Below are 17,891 nucleotides of genomic sequence, written 5' to 3'. Positions count from 1 at the left end.
CTAACGCCGAGCGAAGTCGGACAAAGAAAGCGCGACGCGACAATTGCGCCTCATCGCGCGGATATAGAGTTACAGGCGCGCGAGCGGAGAAAATAAGCGGCGAATATTAAGCCGGCCGGAGGCGCAAAATGGCCGACGCAGCATGGGCGAGGGGGAGAAAAAAATAGGGACGCACTCGTGTCTCTCTTTCTCTCATCGGTAATCGGCGAGAGACGCGTAACAAACACTCGCTCTGCTTCACTCCGCTTCGCTCGACGAGTTACGACGTGACGCGGGTCGAAATTTTGCCGTTCCGGCGGCGCATGTGCGAGCACGCCGATCGAATGCTCCGCCCGGCGATTGCCTTTGTGTAATCCGCGCGTATCTACGCCCACGATAAGGTATATACAGTGACGTAACTAGAGACATCTTATAAATATACTGCGCAAAAAACAATTGTGGGAATGTAAAAAAGTGCGTATAACAATACGTGCATAATTATGAAAAAAAACTTAATAAAAATTAAAAAAACAAAACAAATAATTTTGTTATTATATGATTGCTATCTTAATTATATACATATATTTGTGTATATATACATACGTACACATATGAATAATTAAGCAAAGGAACTTAATTAAAATTAACTTGAATAAGAATTGAATGTTTTTTTTGTAACATAAAATCTCAAAGTGGAGCGTATTTAATTTTTGAATTTTTCATATTTATCAAATTTTAATTTTTTTTCGTATAAAACATATATTACAATACATATATGTATATGTATATAATTTTATATATACATATATTTTGCGTGAAAATGTACTCCGTTGCCACCCGCTCTCAACTGGTAGCGTGGCCGAGCGGTCTAAGGCGCTGGTTTAAGGCACCAGTCTCTTCGGAGGCGTGGGTTCGAATCCCACCGCTGCCACATTAATTTTGCCACAATTTTTGAGAAACTTTTTGTTTTTTGCACAAAAACATTATCTCTCTTCATTTTACTTCGAATTACGTGATTATCGCGAACTGATGAGTCTTTCGATTATTATTATTCGTTGTCGATAAGAACGAGTTTGACTAATTCTGATCAATTCGATTGACTTATTAATTTTTCTCAACAATATAAGACTTTAAACACATTATCTCTAATCTATCCTCTTTTTATCCAGACAAAAAATGTCAAATAAAAGCAAATAAATTATATTCCGGGAACGTCTCGTTTTTATATTATTTTAAGCCATTTCAATTGGCTAAGACAACAAAACAATATTATTAATCAAGACGAAGACGCTGATATGAAGTTCTGTGGACTACTTATGTTTTGTTATCTTACCGGCTAAAACATTGGCTTAAGGTAAAGCTGAAACGTTTTTACAACTTTATTTATTTGTCTTTATCTGACATAGTGACTTATTGGTTTGTATTTGCTTGTTAATTTCTTTTTATTTTGGATTTTTATTAACAGAAAATCGATATTTCTCATAATATATTTTTATATACTATAATTCGAAGGTTCGACAATTCTATTACCAGAAGTAATCCACGGATTTTTTAAATAAAATGTCTATTAATTTTTTACCTTAAAGTTTTTATCTCTTTCTTTCTTTCTCTCCAAAATATATTTAGATATTTGTGATAGAAATGTAAATATATGTGTGTAAATCAATGCTGTTCTATGAAAATTCGTAATTTTTCGGTTTCTGATGTGCATGAGTCACACGTCAAAGTACGATTTTTTCTTTCTATCTGTACTCCGAATTATAGAGATATACTTATTGTAGATATACTTCGAAATTATATAGATACCGTTATATTACACCGTATACGTCACGTCAATAAGTTAGAAAGAGATAGCGAGATATAAGTCCATAGTTCAAAAACTGTCTGGTAACGATTCAAGATGATTCTGCGATTCTTTCATTTCTCACAAAACATATATATTTTATACAATGTGCGGCAAGAAAAAGAAATAGTTGAGCAGCTATACGATGAATGGGAAGCGAAGACTTGAAAGAAATAAAGTGTGTGTTCTCAAAATGTGTGAATTCTCTGTGTATTCTCAATCATATGTACGGTGACTCATAAATGATTTTCTCTAAAAAAAAAATAGATAAAATTATAAACATAAATGTGAACACGTCCGCGTAAAAATTAAATGAAAGCGCCTATTTCTACGAACGCGGATACTTGGGCACGATAACTTTTGCGCTGTGGTACATTCAAAAAAACTCCAGTCATCAGTGATATCCCTATCTCCACTACTGCGACAACATATGATCCACGGTCTACGCGACGCGTCAGTTTTGCCAGGCGCCAGATAATCGATCTTTTACTCGAGACTCGTTGCATCATTTCAAGAGCGCGTATAAAATTCGTGTGTGCTATCAGAAAAACTGTTAATACAATTGTAGTCTTGTTTATATAGTAATTAAAAATTGTGCCACTGCTGTGCTGGCATTATATCTCTTTTCTTTTTCACAAGCAAAAGATAATTTATATTTCATGCAGCGTGCTGTGCTGTTCGCAACTGGAATTTCTTTGCATTAAATAACAATTAAAAAGGTAACGGTGTCAATCAGAAGTGTTGTTGTCTTCCGTATACAAACTGTGCGATATACTCGAAGTGTGCGAGTTAAGTGTGCTGGTATTAATCGCTGTTTTGTTGTCATTGAGAAGAAGGAAACGCTGAGAAATCTTTGTGCATGTAACGTATTGTTTGCAAATATACGTATTGTACTGTGTTTGAGCGCGTGACAACGTGCACGTGTCGTTAGACGAAACGTAGTACAGATACGTACACATACAGACAGCCAGATAGTCGAGAGCAGGTTGTTGTTTGCACAGCGGATATTTCGAGTACCAACGTTTGTTTCCCGTCGATTTTCTTCTGCGTAGATCGACAGCAGATCGACACCGGACTCCGACCGAGATCGCTCGCGATTCTCGATCATGGTCACCGCGGACGATAAAATCGTACGCGCGTCAACACGCGAAACGATCGAGTTACACTTTCTGTCATTCTTCTACGGTCTGTATCTGATCGCGAAGCGATTCGTTCGGTGGCTATGGGATCCCAAGAAATTCTTCATGCTGCGTCAACGTGACCAGCCGCCACCGTGCCTGGTCGATAATAGTCTCGGCACGCATTCCTACGTGAAGATCAAGGTGAGATCAGAGATACAAATTTCTTTCGCGCGCATCTTATGTGTATGTGTGGCGCCCGCGTAGCGTAAATATTATATACATATGTGTGTACGTACACAAAGATACACACAAGTGCGGAATGTTCCTCTTGACCTTAGATAACACTTTTTTCTCCCATTAATAAGACAGGTTTGAATTACATTGCGTTTGAACATGTGTGTTCTCAGCAATTATCAAATATCATTAATTTTTAATTGTGAAATATTGATATGATATTGTAAATGATTATAAATTTTTGTAAATTTTGTTTTTTATTTCTCTTTTAATATATAATCGCCTTAAAATATAGGATTTTAAAAAATGTGATATAAAATATATTGAATATATATAAGACTAGTATACACACACGTACGTAGGGCGTGTGTTTGGACATAATCGAATTATGGTGAATTGAATACGTCACAATTCGATACACAGAAATCATACGACAGCTTCACCTCATGATATGAAGTGCCAGATGACATTTGCAAAAGAATAACACATTGCGGCACACATTTGCGTAACGATAAACGGATATTATATACATATATATTCAGTGTGATATGCGAATTTGTGATTTTTTTTTTTTTTTTGGTATAATTTACGTTACAAAATACACATGTAAAAACTAGATTATCCTTTTTACATAACATGATATATGTAGAAATAAGTAAAATTCAATTATTATTAAATTAAATATTTTTAATTAAAATTATTACTTTATTAGCAAAACTATTTGTGTCACAAATGTTGTTACAAAAATTTGCAGAAGAATCATGCTTTTGATATATATAAAAGTTATCAAATTTCTTGCACAAAACTTCTTAGCTTGTACTGTGATAGCAAATGCAATGCAATTAAGTTAAAAGTTCATTGTTTCTTCTTCTATCAAATTAAAAAAACATAAGATGATATTGAATTATTGTTTGGTCTAGAGAGCAGAGACGGAGAATTCCGTCTGTGAAAGGGGAAAATTATGAATCATAAAAAAGAAAAGCTATGTTTGCGATGATTTAATGAAATTATCTCTCTCGATGCGATGTGTATTATTTTTTTATCTCGTCATTACCGTGGCGGTATGCTTTAATATACTCTTTTTGTTCTCTTTATACAGGGTGTTAAATTTCATTACGTGGAAGCGGGAAACAAAAGTAAACCGCTGGTATTATTGTTGCACGGTTTTCCGGACTGTTGGTTATCTTGGCGGGAACAAATTCCGTGTCTCGCAGAACACTACAGGTTTCGTTTAGTCTTTTATATAAAATATTGCAATAAAAAAAAAAGTACACAAAACTATCGACAGTGTATAACGATTTTGTTCGAACGTTGTTCCAGGGTAGTGGCTATAGATTTAAAGGGATTCGGCGACAGCGACAAACCGCTCAACAAGCGATCTTACAAAATCGAGATATTGATAAACGAGTTGAAACAGTTCATTTTCACTTTCGGGGTTAGAACTTGCAATATAATCGGCCACGATTTGGGAGGACTTCTGGGATGGTACATGGTAGCGCTACACGGAGATCTCGTTTGCAAATTCGTAGCCATTTCGAGTCCGCACCCGAACTTCTTCTGGAACAGAGCATCGGGAAATTCCGCGTTCGACAAGAAGTAAGCGCATTGAGATACTCTAATATCGTATGATGAATTGTTGAAAGATAAAATTATAATTAAGTAGTTAAAACGAAAAATGATGACGCCGTTCCAGATGGATACATTTCAGTAGATTGCCATTTCTACCGGAAATAGATGCGCTTAAGGAAGACTTGTCTATTATTAACGATACGTTTCAGCATTTACGAATGTCTCAGAATAATGTAGAGAGAAATTACGTTGAGGCGTACAAATATACTTTCAGTAGGAAGGGTAAGTTATAAATATTTTTTATAGTCTTCTCATTTATTGTTGTTACTTCTCTTTCTTTCTATTCTGCGTATAAGAACTGAGAGGATGTTGCTTTTAATCTTCTCTTTCTTCTTCCTAAACATATAAGAACTCTAAACAACATTTTCTAGAGGACTGGACAGGACCGATCAATTATTACCGCACTCTTCCGTTTACAAAATTGAATATAAACAGTGGCGAACAGATTGACAATAAAACGCTGCTGTTAATTGGAAATATGGATCCTCTCTTCAAGATAGAGAGTATCATTCAGAGTTCTGAACATGTAGAAGTGTTTAGGGTGAAGATTATACCAAATGCACAGCATTTTCCGCATCAAGAAAAACCAGACGCTGTAAATGAGGCAATCATAAAATTTTTGATCGGTAAGTTATACTCCGCTTACTTCTCTCACTTAACTCTCTTTGTGTACAAAATAATTTTTTCATAAAAAAACTATATCTTTTAATATTGTAATGTTAGATAGATATGTATCTTTTATATCACGTACATATAATAAAACAATATTTAAGGTACATCTAACTCGGAAAAGTCTTCCTCAAAAGGTATTATGTCTTCCTGGTTAGGCTCTTTGAGTAACACTGTTAAATATGGCAATAATATGATCGATGCTGTGCAAAAGCGGACCAACGGGATGGTGAGTGCGCTGCCCAGCAAAGTACTTTATTTGGGACAAACAACAGCTTGAACTATGTATATCTGATATTAATGATAACATAGTTCAGACTGTCTCTTACTTTTGATAGTTTGTCCTAAATCCGCGTGCGTGTTAAACCTGACGTATGAAACTCATAAAAGGCTGATTTGTCTATTTATTACGTATGTGTACACTATTTTTTTAAATATAAATATATACAGTAAGACTTGTATTTCTTCTAAAAAAAAAACCAAAAAAATATTCATGAAAAATATTTCTGTCACTCTCATTTTTACGTGTAATATATATTATTTTTATACTATATTTTGTGTTATAGTATGTATGATTTTAAAAAATGAGATCTATATCTATGAGTAACACGCATTGAAACGAAGTTTTTTAATGATCGTACACAACCATTAGAAACATTCGCAGTTCTAAACTTATTTAAAAACATTCTAATTGACTGCACCGTATAAAGCTATATAAAAAATTATTATAGTAATATAATATTTTATATATACAATATATTATATATATATATATAATATTTTATATATACATATGTATACACACACACACAATATTTTTTATCACTCTTTTATTATCACCTTTCTATTGTTATATATCTTTTATAAAATTTGTAATATTTAGTATATATTTATTAAAGGTTGTAAGATGCAAAAAGCAGATTGAATTGTATATTTGAATCTCAGAAATACATATATATGTATATGTACATACATACATATATATGCACAAAATTATCTTAGTAATTTAATCATAACGATATTATTGAGCATTTGTAAAACAATATGTTAACGTACATATGATATGCATTATGCAAAGGTATAATTGTTATACAAAATTTACTCGTATAAAATATTAAAAATAAAGTTTTCTACGTAAAAGCTCTTTTTTTTGTTCACAGTTTTTCATAAAATAAGTATTGGGTTCGTGCAAAAGTCATGGCCTTCATTTATTACTCAAAAAAAGTCAAGACTTATGCAAGATTCAATATATGTTTAAAAAAAGCATAATAAATTATTGTCATTCTTTTGTCAGATAAGCTATCAACTCCAATAGCTTGTATAACAGACGCATACAAATCTAGCGAGACATAAACTAACATTAACACGTTATCTTATCGCGATCTCTTCGAAATAATAGATTTTTCCTAATTATTCGATGTATTTTCTTCAGTTGTTTTCCTGGAAATAAAAATTATTTATTAAATATACATAAACAACACTTCTACTTATTCATTTTTTTAAATATGATTAATTTAATTTCTCTTTAAAATATATTTTTCTAAAATATAATATTGTTAAAACTATTTATCCACATATTTATACAGCCTTACTTTCCGAACTTTTCGCCGTCTTCAATTGTTTCTGGTAATTCACAGTTCATTGTTTCCGGTAAAAATAGACAGAGTGCAGCACCTAATATTGGACCTATGCCAAATACTACTGGTGGCAGCCAAGGTTGGATAGTGCCCTATAAATTTTATAATGACTTTCAAATCTAAGATTACAAAACGAAAACTTCATTATATTTTTAAGATCAAGTATGATATTTGTAATTATTGTAAATATATATACAGAGTGTCCCAGAATTGCCGTAGAAGGAGTAAAACTGAGTCGAAAAGTCCTGAGCACGTCAGTGAGCCGCGCGCCTGGCTAAAGGCCGGCGCTGATTGGCCTGATTTACTTAATAATTACTCCTTTATTACAAGTAATAGAAGAAAATGGTTCAGAACTTTTCGACTCAGTTTTACTCCTTCTACCTGCCTACGAGAGATTGTATGGCAATTCTGGGACACTCTGTATATATATAAGGTTAGAATACAAAATAACAGAAAAAAAATTGATGTATCATAAATCATAATATAATGTATATAGAATGAATTACCATTGTAGCAATATATGGTGCAATCATACTTCCAATTCTAGCAGAAATACTTCCCAAACCGACGCCAACATTTCTCACGACTGTTGGAAACACTTCGCCACTGTATAGATATATCGTGGGAAAACTTATAGCCATACCCACAAGACTCAGCGAGGCTAAAAATACTCTAACATTCCCGTTGGTTACAAGTGTTATCAAGAGTAAACTCACGCCCGATAAAATATTTCCTCCTATCAGTATCTTCAGACGTGACACTCGTGATATTAGGAATAAAACTATTACAGTTCCGGGTAGTTCCATAGCAGCTACAAATTACATGAATGTTTCATCAATATACAAAGTGTTGTTTGTCAATATGCAAAATCTTAATATCGAAATCAATATGTACTTTAATATAATTAAAAAATATTATGCGAGTTACCTGAAACAGCGACATTAATAAAAATATTGCCATCAATATGACCCATATATTGCGCCAGACCAAAGAAACAGATACCGCAAACGAACCAGTTGATGCTCACACATATAGTTTTCAGTCTCAAGTACGGCGTTCGGAATAAATGTGTGATATTGTATTTCTCTTTGCTTTTCGCGAGTCGAACCATCGCCTGATTCTCATGATTTTCCAGGGCTACTTTTACATTTTCCACCGGTATCTTGTTTCGTTCGGCAGCTTTCAATAGAATTTGTTCCGCTTGTCTCGGATTGCCCACAGCTAGTAGCCATCTCGGTGATTCTGGTATAATCCTATTTTGCAATTGACTTTTGTGTGATCATTCGGTGATATTACTAATTTTCGTAATGTCGTATACAATTGTTGAACGTACCAGTAATATGCTAATAGGAATACTGACGGTATCGAGACGGCCATCTGAAATCCGTACCATGTGTGTGTCAAGTAAGCTATTAAAGGATTCATTAAGTGTCCGAGTAAAAACGGCACATGGAATAGGACCGACATGATCGACCGCCATTCAACTCCAACGATCTCCATGACTGCAATTAATCGAACAATTAACTTATTGACTAGTATGATCATCAGTTCTGTAATTTTAATTACGTTTAACTTACGTAAGACAAAGCTGACGAGCATTGTTCCGCCAGTAGCTAAGGCACAAATAAATTTTAATATCAAGAACAATTCGTACCACGGCGCAAACGCACTCGCAAATCCTGTCAACGATTGCAATGCAATTGCAATCATCAGTGGTTTTTTTCGGCCAATTCTGTATAAATAAAAATATTGATATTAATAAACTGAGAAAAATTATAATCATATAACATATTATTTATATAACATATAAATCTGTAAAAATTATTGTGTCATATCATCATAGTAAAATATCTTAGCAATTTCGTGAATAACAATTAACACACCTGTCAGCCAGTATACTGAATATTAAATTGCCAATAAGAACACCGAACATTGTACAGGATTGCGCAACATTTGCTAGTTGTTCTCTATCGCATATCAGATTCCACTGAAAAGAATTAGTATAATGTAATTTTCTTACTTATAAATATATTAATTGACGAAAGAATCACTAATTTTTGTTGTTAATAGTAAAAAGACTAAATTATATTGAGTTTTAAAAGTCATTAAAGCTATATCAAACAATTGTGACATCAGAAGCGAGAGAAATAATATGAAAATTACCTATATTATCGAATGTCGATGAAAGTTTATGAAAACAATAATGCATTTATCTGACATTTCGATCTGTTATAAATTATTGCGTAATATAATTCATAATTCATACAATTTTCTGCTTCTGACATCAGAGTTCAATAAATATATGGATCGTCAACGATTATCAAATATCATTACAAATATAACAACCAACTTGTGTTATAATACTCTCTCGGAATATTCGTTTATCGTATCTGAACTCGGTGCATTTTTCTATAGTGCCATTGCCCAAATCGACTTCGCATTTCATGAACACAGATTCATGAGTGTTATTTGGTAATGGCGAGTTGCATGAAAAATTGGTAGGTGGTGCGAGGAATACGATTGACAGCTGATGCCATGCGACTGGAAATTTGACGAGAGAAATAGCCACTGCGATCACAACGTGCCATGGGCCCATAGAGCCCATTGCCTCCTGGATGGGGTCCAATGGCACGAGACCTGTAGAATAATAGAATAAATGATACAAACGAGAAAACCAAGTCGCGCGTATAACATAAAATACATGTTATGTTTAGTTTGCTAAAAACCAATCTTGAAAACACAAGAATTTTATATGCTGTGTGTACAATATTTTAATTCACGCACATTGTCTTACATAAAAACAAGGAGGAAAACTATATATAAGAGAATATAACGTTAATAATAATAATAATTAATTGATTAATTAATAATTAATAATTCTGCAGAGGATATTAGCTTTTATTGATCGCTGCGTATGCAACAGATTCTAATCTAAACCGCAAGTACCACAAACCAAATTCGTCAATATATTTCTGCAATTAGTAATTCTTATTTGTATTAGACACAGTGTACAGAATGTCCTAAAAAAAACTATTAAAAAATATTTTAACGATAGGTTTTTTAAAACATGTCTAATGATAAAAATCCTACATATATGCGTAAACCCGTAAATATCTGTTGTAAACAGTTACATACTTATCGCAAGCTTTCAGTTTAAATGTATAACGTGAAAAAAACACGCCATAATCATATTTAATTAAAATCTTAAACAAAACTATATCTATTTAATATCATTACAAATGTTATTTACCGCCCAATGATCATATAATATATGCACACGCATATCGCATATATATTCGAACTTGTAACATAATAAGTGCACGCAACTGTAACAAGAACCGCAAATCCTTGATACAGCAGCCTTATCGTGTAACCGCAAAAACCGCGTAAGTTAATATTTTGAAAGAGCCAAGAACACGCACAAGATCTTATTGCGATAAATCCACAAATTGAAAGTTAAAAAAAAAAAAAACCTAACAAAAGGCTATGATACTAATAATAACTATGACATGTAGTTCGGATTTTTATGATAATAAATAATGAACATATCTTCCCCGAGAAAAATTTTCTTCTTAAATGCAATGCGATGTGTATCATCGTCTGAAGAGAACATAAGAACACTTTATATAAATATATCAGAACAATTATGTGGACTATATATACATTAGCAAGTGACAGATAATAAAAAGAATGGGAATTATTAAAATATATACATAAGAAGCAACAAAGAAAAGAAATATACAAGAAGTACACAAAGCGATGAAGATTTGTGCATAGTTAGCAAATAAAGTGAACTCTGTACACGCGTACATAGTTTACTTTTAAAATATCTTTATCGCTTGTCTTGTATCTGATAACATTTTTGGCTTTTAAAAACTAGAGTAGAATTTTTATTGCTGTATATATATTACTAGTTAAGAAACCGTGTGTAACATTTACACTGTATATTATTACACACTGTTTTAAAAATATAACATAAATATATTCTTTATTTTCACAACAATACTCTTGCGAAACGTACAAGAAGAATTGCTTTTCATATACAAATATAATATTGCCACGTGTGCACCATATAGTCTTAGTGTTTACAAGCTTTTGCGATAACTTTATTAAAAAATTTTTTAAAAAACGGTGATTGTCACGCAAAAGTTGCAATTTAGTAACATCATTTATCTTGTTTGTTTGATAAGATAACACTATATACAGTAACAATATGACTGAAAATAATGTCTTACGGAAAAGCGATTGTTACAATATATTTCTATAGGTTATACGTATTACAAAGCAATTATGTTTAATAATTACGTTTAAAAATCCATGCACCAAAGACGCTTACAAACTCGGCGTGTCAGTTAACGCGTTAGGGAGTATTTTTTTATCGATGTTAACATGGCAAAAAATTTGTAAATACGACAGTGAAAGGAAACAAAATATTTACACAGTCGCGATCTAATTTGTGAGTTAACGTTAAATTATGTAATAAATAATGCTAGAAATTAAAATAGATATTCAAATCCGATCACATTAATAACAATAATAATGTTAGTTAGCTGAAGAAAAATTTCAAATCAACAGAACATTAACAGTAACTCCGATTTCGGTAATTACCGATTTCGCGCCAGCTTTTCTGAATGTCACCTTGCATGTGTGCTCTTCAATAAAATTTCTTTTTAATATTAAAATCCAGTTTTACGTTAGCGAGCACTTGCTAGAAAATATAAGAAATAATATTTACAGCGCCTGACTCTTTCTCGCTTGTAAGATATGAGTAACAAGTCATGCAAAAGCAATTAATTTTTTGTACAAAAGACTTAAGAATTTATTTGTATATAAATTAGTGGTAACAATACTGATGTTTATTGTTCTTCTCATAAAAGATACATGAGAATATCTTTACGATATTTACTTTTAAAAAATACACAACATATACACACATACATGTATAAAATATCTTTTTTTCTCTCTCTCTTCTTTTTCTCTTTTAAAAAGTATTTCATTATTTGTTTTATATTACAATAAAATTTGTTTTTAGAAAGTTTTATTACTAATCAATATTTATTAAGAAATAGTGTTTTTATCAATATGTAACTGTGTTTTATTCAATTAAGATCATGAGTAAGGAAACAAGTTGAATGTTTTTTAAATGAGATATTTTTCACACGCGACTGACATGAAGAGACTTACAATAAGACTTCCGTAAAATGTCAAACACGAGTTCCACCTGTTTTACATTTTTTAAATGTAAAACGATGACCTTTTCATTATATGATTTATTAAATTACACAATAAATTGTATAGCAATATATATTTATACGTACATATTTATATGTATTTATGGGTGTGACTTCTAAGAATTTAAAATAAAACTAAACACACACATGTACCGCGCAACACACTTTCTCTATCATGGAAAAAACAATAGATAAAAAATCAGCAAATTGCATACATTTCTTGGCACCGTCACGGTGCATCTCGTATTTAAAATTGGGAACGCGATGAATGGACAAGTATACTTATTCTTGTTAGAAAATGTATTCAGAAAACTAGTCATCACGGCAATGCAATTAAAACCACGCGTGTCACGCACACTGGCTACTTATTGTGTATTTAGCCGCGTGTCCGTTATCATATAAGTCATATTTTAAAGATAAATATGTCTGTGACACACCAAGAAAAACGAAACTTACCTTTCATTATTCGGCCAATTGTTACTCGTTGCGGCCGACTACTAATTTATTTTCGGATCGACGCGAAACGCTTTACTGCTACCGCCGCCGCCGTTGTATCACGGTGTCGAACGCACGGAAGACCGAGACAAACTAAAAACAGATCTCTTAAGTTTGCCATCATTCTGCCTTATCGACGTTAAGGAATGCACACGGCAGCGCGCACTTAACACCTCGAAGATACAAACTTATGTATCCGATCATTATCCACTTGTTGAATTAACTTGGCCTTGACCCATCTTCTGTCAGTTTCAACGAAAAACGAACGATTCCATTCGATAAAGAAATCAATCTTTCATCATTTTTTTTTGCTGTGTGAAGAAATTCTTGAACTCTTGAAAATGCAAATGTAAAATGCAAATGTAACTGTTTAAACAGATTTTCTGACAATACGCGGATATTAAGAGAAAGACACAGATCCTCTCTATAAGTTGGTATAATGTCAACTAATATAGAAAAAAGCCATAAATAATGTGTAATATATATACAACTTTCTCAAACTTAAAAAAAATGTTTAATTGCATTCCTTTCTCATTGATCTCTTGATACAAAAGACACTTCAGCGTTGTTTCGTTAAAAGAATTTTTAAATAATTACATGTACAAATATCAGATACTCTCGCAGAGTTTGTGATTGGATTAAAAACCATTTTCGTAACGAAGAAAACAGTTACTTGTCGAATGCAAATTTGCTGAGTTTACTGCTGACACTTCGTTTCGCCTCGTTATTCTCTTCCTTCTCCGGACTCGGTAATTTTCGTTTCTTGGAAAGTTCTGGAGATTCAGTGTTGTCCGCGTTCGACTGCGACATCTGCTCCTTGTACCGTGCAAATCCGATTTTCGTCAATTCATCAATTCCTTTGTCGGGAAATTCTTCCATCAGATTCTTTTTATTTTTAGCGTGCCAAGCAATGAACGACTCTTGCTTGGATTCAGTCTTTGTTTTCGGCTTGATAGGCGTAGTTTTGTTTAATATTGAGGGTTTTTGAGACTTTTCGGGCAAACTGTTTAAACCAGCTAAACCTGTAAATATATACATATATATATTTACAGGTTTAGCTGGTTATTATATATACAGTATATATACAGTAGTTATATATACAGTATTAATTATAAATATAGTAAAATAAAAACAAATATATCTTATGAAATAAAAAAACAAATTATTAGCGTTATTTACCTTTCGGTGATGAAGACGAATTTCCCGTTTTCAAAAATGGATTTACTCTTTTAATCGTCATAGACAACGGCTTGATCTCCACTTCCGGTTTTTTGATAGCTGGTAAAGATATCTCGTCCTCTTCTTGACTAGGAAAATCGGTACTGCTGTTGCTTGCGAAATTATCTTGATGATTTTCTGTATTTCCGTTCTTTGAATCATCATTCGATTCGGATTTTTCATTGGCAATTGTCTCCAATTTATTTGCCAATGCCATTTTGTGTATACGCTGGGCGTATCGTATAGCCAAATCTATCGTCTGTGGCGATGCAATTTGTTCACAGATATCCACCGCACGATATTCCAAATCGCTTCTACAGGCAAGCTGATTACAAGAACGATAAATTAATCAGCAAAATTCAGCAAAAAAGCAGAATCGTGTTATATCACTGAACGATATCTGATAATGAAATATATCAAAGTAGAAACAAATGTAGCAGCACTCGAAATTTACTTACCGCTATTAACGTTAATAGCGTCTGAATTTCTTCGGACGGATTGTTTCCTATTTCCCACAATGTACGTTCTGTCTCAGTTTTCTTAGATTCCGGTTCGCAGAGAGGCGAGGACAGAGGCACTTCGGTGACTATCGGGCGCGGAGTCGTTGGTGGATAATAACTGCCCTTGCAGAGAATACACTGCATATTCCGTTGTTTTTCGCTTATACCGATTACAAAATAGTGATCCGTTTTACCTTTACCCTAAAACAAAATCTTACAGTCACACACATATACAAATCGTCGAGGAATTCACATCCGTAATTTTGCAATACCACTGTATTTATATCACAGAGCACTCTCCATTGGGCAGATTTTCTGTCGTACATTCGGACAATATCGTCGGAATCTATCAAGGTAGGAGAGCGAGCGTCCGATAATCCCAACCACATGAGCTCCGAAGCCGGTGAAAGCGGAAGCTGTAAAGTTTGGCTACGTAACTGCGCTCCTTGTATTTGTATCCACAATAAATTTAGATGCTGATCATCGGTTGGACCTATTCGATTAAAAAAAGAAAGATTCCAATATGAATTTTTGAATTGAATTTAATTTGAGTTATTATGCGTAACAATTTACACACGTTTAAAAATATATTATACACACGTACATCCAGCACATGGCTTGCATTAATCAAAAAACTCTTTGTTAGTTTGATGCTATAAGACCTTACGAATTTGTAAAAATAAATATACATATAAATAAAAATATTTTACCAATGCCAGCGTGATAAGCTATCACAAGATGATTTCCCAAACCATTCATCGCCACCACGGGTCCGGGCAGAGCCAAGATTTCACGCTGTGTTCCTCCTATCATGAATAATCTCAAGTTTCTCCTAGACGTTGCCACTGCTACGAAATTATCACCGACCGCCAGACATTCGCTCTCTTCGCCTTCTGGCAGATCCACAGACCATTCTTTATTTCCAGAACCCCAACCTGATATAACGGAAATTGTTAAATATTGTTTCATCTGAATAATCTGTAATATCTTCTGTACATGTAACAGACAAACCTTGCAGAGCTATTACAACAACTTTACTAGGCTCATCTTCAGAAGCTGCGCAGCTCAAGGCCAATGCTTGAGTGGACAGAGCAGCGAGAAAATGTCGTAAATAATTATTTATGTGCATGCTGCGATGAACCGCGGTGTCATGAAACTCTACCTCGATGCTGCATTCTTCTCCGTCCTCCGATGAGAAACATCTGACCATTCCTATGTTATTCCACACCTGCGGATAGAGATTAAGCTTAATTTTCGAGATAAAAATGTTATAAAAAAAAAATGCAATAGTATTAAAGTATTGTTACTGCACCATGAAATACGATAATAAATGAGAAGGCGTTGATCCCGGTTGGAAAGACGATTGCAGCTTTACAGTAGGCAATGGAACCGCTTTTGTATCATATGATTTTACAGAGGCTACGTCGGACTGACTATTTTGATCATCTTCCACATTAACAGACGATTTAATTTTGTTCAAAGATATTACATTCTCCCCGTCGTCGTCATCATTATCATCCGTAACGATAATATTGTTTCCTAATGCATCTTCATTTTTTTCCGAATTAGGTGGTATCTCCTGTGCATTTCTAGATTTATCAAATTTGATCTGAACAATATTGAGAAACATTTATATGAAATATTTTTCTTACCACATTAATACATCCTAATTTCCCCAATGCATCGCAAAACGCAATTTCATTGGAATGATCTATATGCCATACTAATGCAGTAATTTTTGTGTCTTGTTCATGTTCCAGATACCCAATTACTTCCTTAGTTTCTACGTTCCAAACAATTACCTCTCCATGTATTGAACTAGCGGCGATATACGTACCGCATTCCGAAAATTTGCAAATGCTGAGTTCCTATGTGAAAAAAAAGAAACAACTCATAGTCAATTACTCTATTAATATGAAATGAAATCAAGAGTCAGTAACTTACAGTCTTTAAATTTGGATATTTCAGTCTGTACAATTCTTTCCAGGATGATCTCTCCACTACTATTACATCTTTATTATTTGGATACGCAAGATAACTACCGTCTGTACACTTAAACGATGGTATGCAGTATGACTTTGCAGTAAAAAAGGAATTAGATTTTGGTACAATGTTATTCCAAGTATGTACAGTTCGCTTTTCTTTAATATTCCATATTCTAATGGATCCATCTGCGCTAGAAGATGCCTGAGAACATTAGATAAGTTAGCTTAAATAAGATTTACAATGCTTTTCTCTCATATATATTGCAAAACTTGAGAAACTTACAAAATACTTACAACAAATTCTTCTTTGGGATCCAAAGATAAACCTAAAATAGGCGCTTGATGACCTTCTAGTTCAGTGCTATCTGATGTGTTAATGTCTGTAACTTGTATTCGCATATCACTGTAGAAAATAAGAAATAAAAGTAAATTAAAATAAATACTCCTTCATTGTATTTTTATATAAATGTATAATATTAAATAACAAGTTTTATGTTACTTGCCAGGCACCAGATACTATCAGATTGCTATTTCTTGCAGTTGTCAATGCTGATACCGGTGCTGCAAATCTAGTAATTATCCCTTCTTTTTCCAGGTCAGGATAAGTAAGTATTTGTACAGTATTATTATCATTTCCCACAAAAATCTTTCCATTCTAAAATCAACGGCCAGAAAAAGTTATTCTTCCAACTGTTTAAAAGTTTGATATACAATTTTTTTGCAAGAACAATTCAAATAAAAAAACAGTTTTAGTAACATTATATATAACTGTACAAATTGCAGTAATTAATTTTTTATTATCATATTAATCCTTTATCACCTTTGAAATGGCAGTGATTGCTTGTTCTGAAATGCAACTGGTAATTGGATCATCGTCCATTAAATCTAACCAGAATCGAACATCTCCATCACATCCACAAGTAACAAGGCCTCTTCTATCATGACACAGAAATGTTTTTAATATAAGAAAATTTACAAAAGAACTGTCAGCATATATGTATATATATATATATATATATATATATATAGAAACAACACATACACACCCAATGCTACTTACTTTTCGCCGGAATAATAACAAACATCGGTGTGTCCTTCTTGATGAGCGTATCGCATAGGTTTCCATGACAATGGCATCTTTGATCAATTATCAGAGAGAAGCTGATCGAAGCTGAGAGCGGCCTGGCCACAGTGTATACTGTGTCTTCGATTTGACTTCTCACAGCGGCTTTTAACAAATTCTTACGCCTGTTTGAAAATCCTCATTCGACTGTCAACAACGTGATAAAGTTTCGTTTACAACTGTTTTCTAGCGAATTAACCAATCGCATTGAACAACTGGCCGTGGTA

The 17,891-nt window shown here is 33.3% G+C and overlaps 3 protein-coding genes and 1 non-coding gene across 6 annotated transcripts; 2 read left to right on the top strand and 2 right to left on the bottom strand.

Moving 5' to 3' along the window:
- Positions 1-828: 828 nt before the first annotated feature.
- Trnal-aag lies at positions 829-910 on the top strand. The gene has a single exon. It is a non-coding gene; the product is annotated as a tRNA-Leu (tRNA).
- A 978-nt stretch (positions 911-1,888) lies between these two features.
- LOC109857971 (epoxide hydrolase 4-like) lies at positions 1,889-5,970 on the top strand. Of its 2 annotated transcripts, none has more exons than XM_020434792.1 (7): positions 1,889-2,541; positions 2,875-3,144; positions 4,277-4,401; positions 4,498-4,773; positions 4,871-5,028; positions 5,178-5,432; positions 5,580-5,970. In XM_020434792.1, exons 2-7 carry the CDS (start codon positions 2,929-2,931, stop codon positions 5,753-5,755), a joined length of 1,206 nt encoding a protein of 401 aa, XP_020290381.1. In that variant the 5' UTR covers positions 1,889-2,541; positions 2,875-2,928; the 3' UTR covers positions 5,756-5,970. The 2 variants fall into 2 exon arrangements, with proteins under 2 accessions (XP_020290381.1, XP_020290380.1); XM_020434791.1 differs by having other exon boundaries at positions 1,889-2,683.
- Positions 5,971-6,391: 421 nt separating this feature from the next.
- On the bottom strand, positions 6,392-12,916 carry LOC109857967 (organic cation transporter protein-like). 2 transcript variants are annotated; one of them, XM_020434786.1, is made up of 10 exons: positions 12,800-12,916; positions 11,721-11,820; positions 9,463-9,749; positions 8,996-9,099; positions 8,690-8,844; positions 8,446-8,614; positions 8,040-8,365; positions 7,619-7,923; positions 7,068-7,204; positions 6,392-6,915 (listed from the first exon to the last, which is right to left on the bottom strand). In XM_020434786.1, the coding sequence occupies exons 2-10, from the start codon at positions 11,755-11,757 to the stop codon at positions 6,882-6,884; spliced, it is 1,554 nt and encodes a 517-aa protein (XP_020290375.1). In that variant the 5' UTR covers positions 11,758-11,820; positions 12,800-12,916; the 3' UTR covers positions 6,392-6,881. The 2 variants fall into 2 exon arrangements, with proteins under 2 accessions (XP_020290375.1, XP_020290376.1); XM_020434787.1 differs by lacking the exon at positions 11,721-11,820 and having other exon boundaries at positions 12,800-12,915.
- Positions 12,843-17,880, bottom strand: LOC109857966 (WD repeat and HMG-box DNA-binding protein 1). Its single transcript, XM_020434785.1, has 14 exons — positions 17,602-17,880; positions 17,362-17,476; positions 17,045-17,196; positions 16,836-16,944; positions 16,501-16,743; positions 16,209-16,424; positions 15,869-16,135; positions 15,568-15,784; positions 15,267-15,491; positions 14,829-15,049; positions 14,515-14,757; positions 14,018-14,381; positions 13,027-13,860; positions 12,843-12,931 (listed from the first exon to the last, which is right to left on the bottom strand). Exons 1-13 carry the CDS (start codon positions 17,676-17,678, stop codon positions 13,508-13,510), a joined length of 2,802 nt encoding a protein of 933 aa, XP_020290374.1. The 5' UTR covers positions 17,679-17,880; the 3' UTR covers positions 12,843-12,931; positions 13,027-13,507.
- Between the last annotated feature and the right edge of the window lie 11 nt (positions 17,881-17,891).

The sequence above is a fragment of the Pseudomyrmex gracilis genome, unplaced genomic scaffold (genome assembly GCF_002006095.1).
Source record: "Pseudomyrmex gracilis isolate BER0280 unplaced genomic scaffold, ASM200609v1 scaffold_179, whole genome shotgun sequence".
NCBI lineage: Eukaryota > Metazoa > Arthropoda > Insecta > Hymenoptera > Formicidae > Pseudomyrmex > Pseudomyrmex gracilis.
This window is presented reverse-complemented; position numbering and strand designations above follow the sequence as displayed.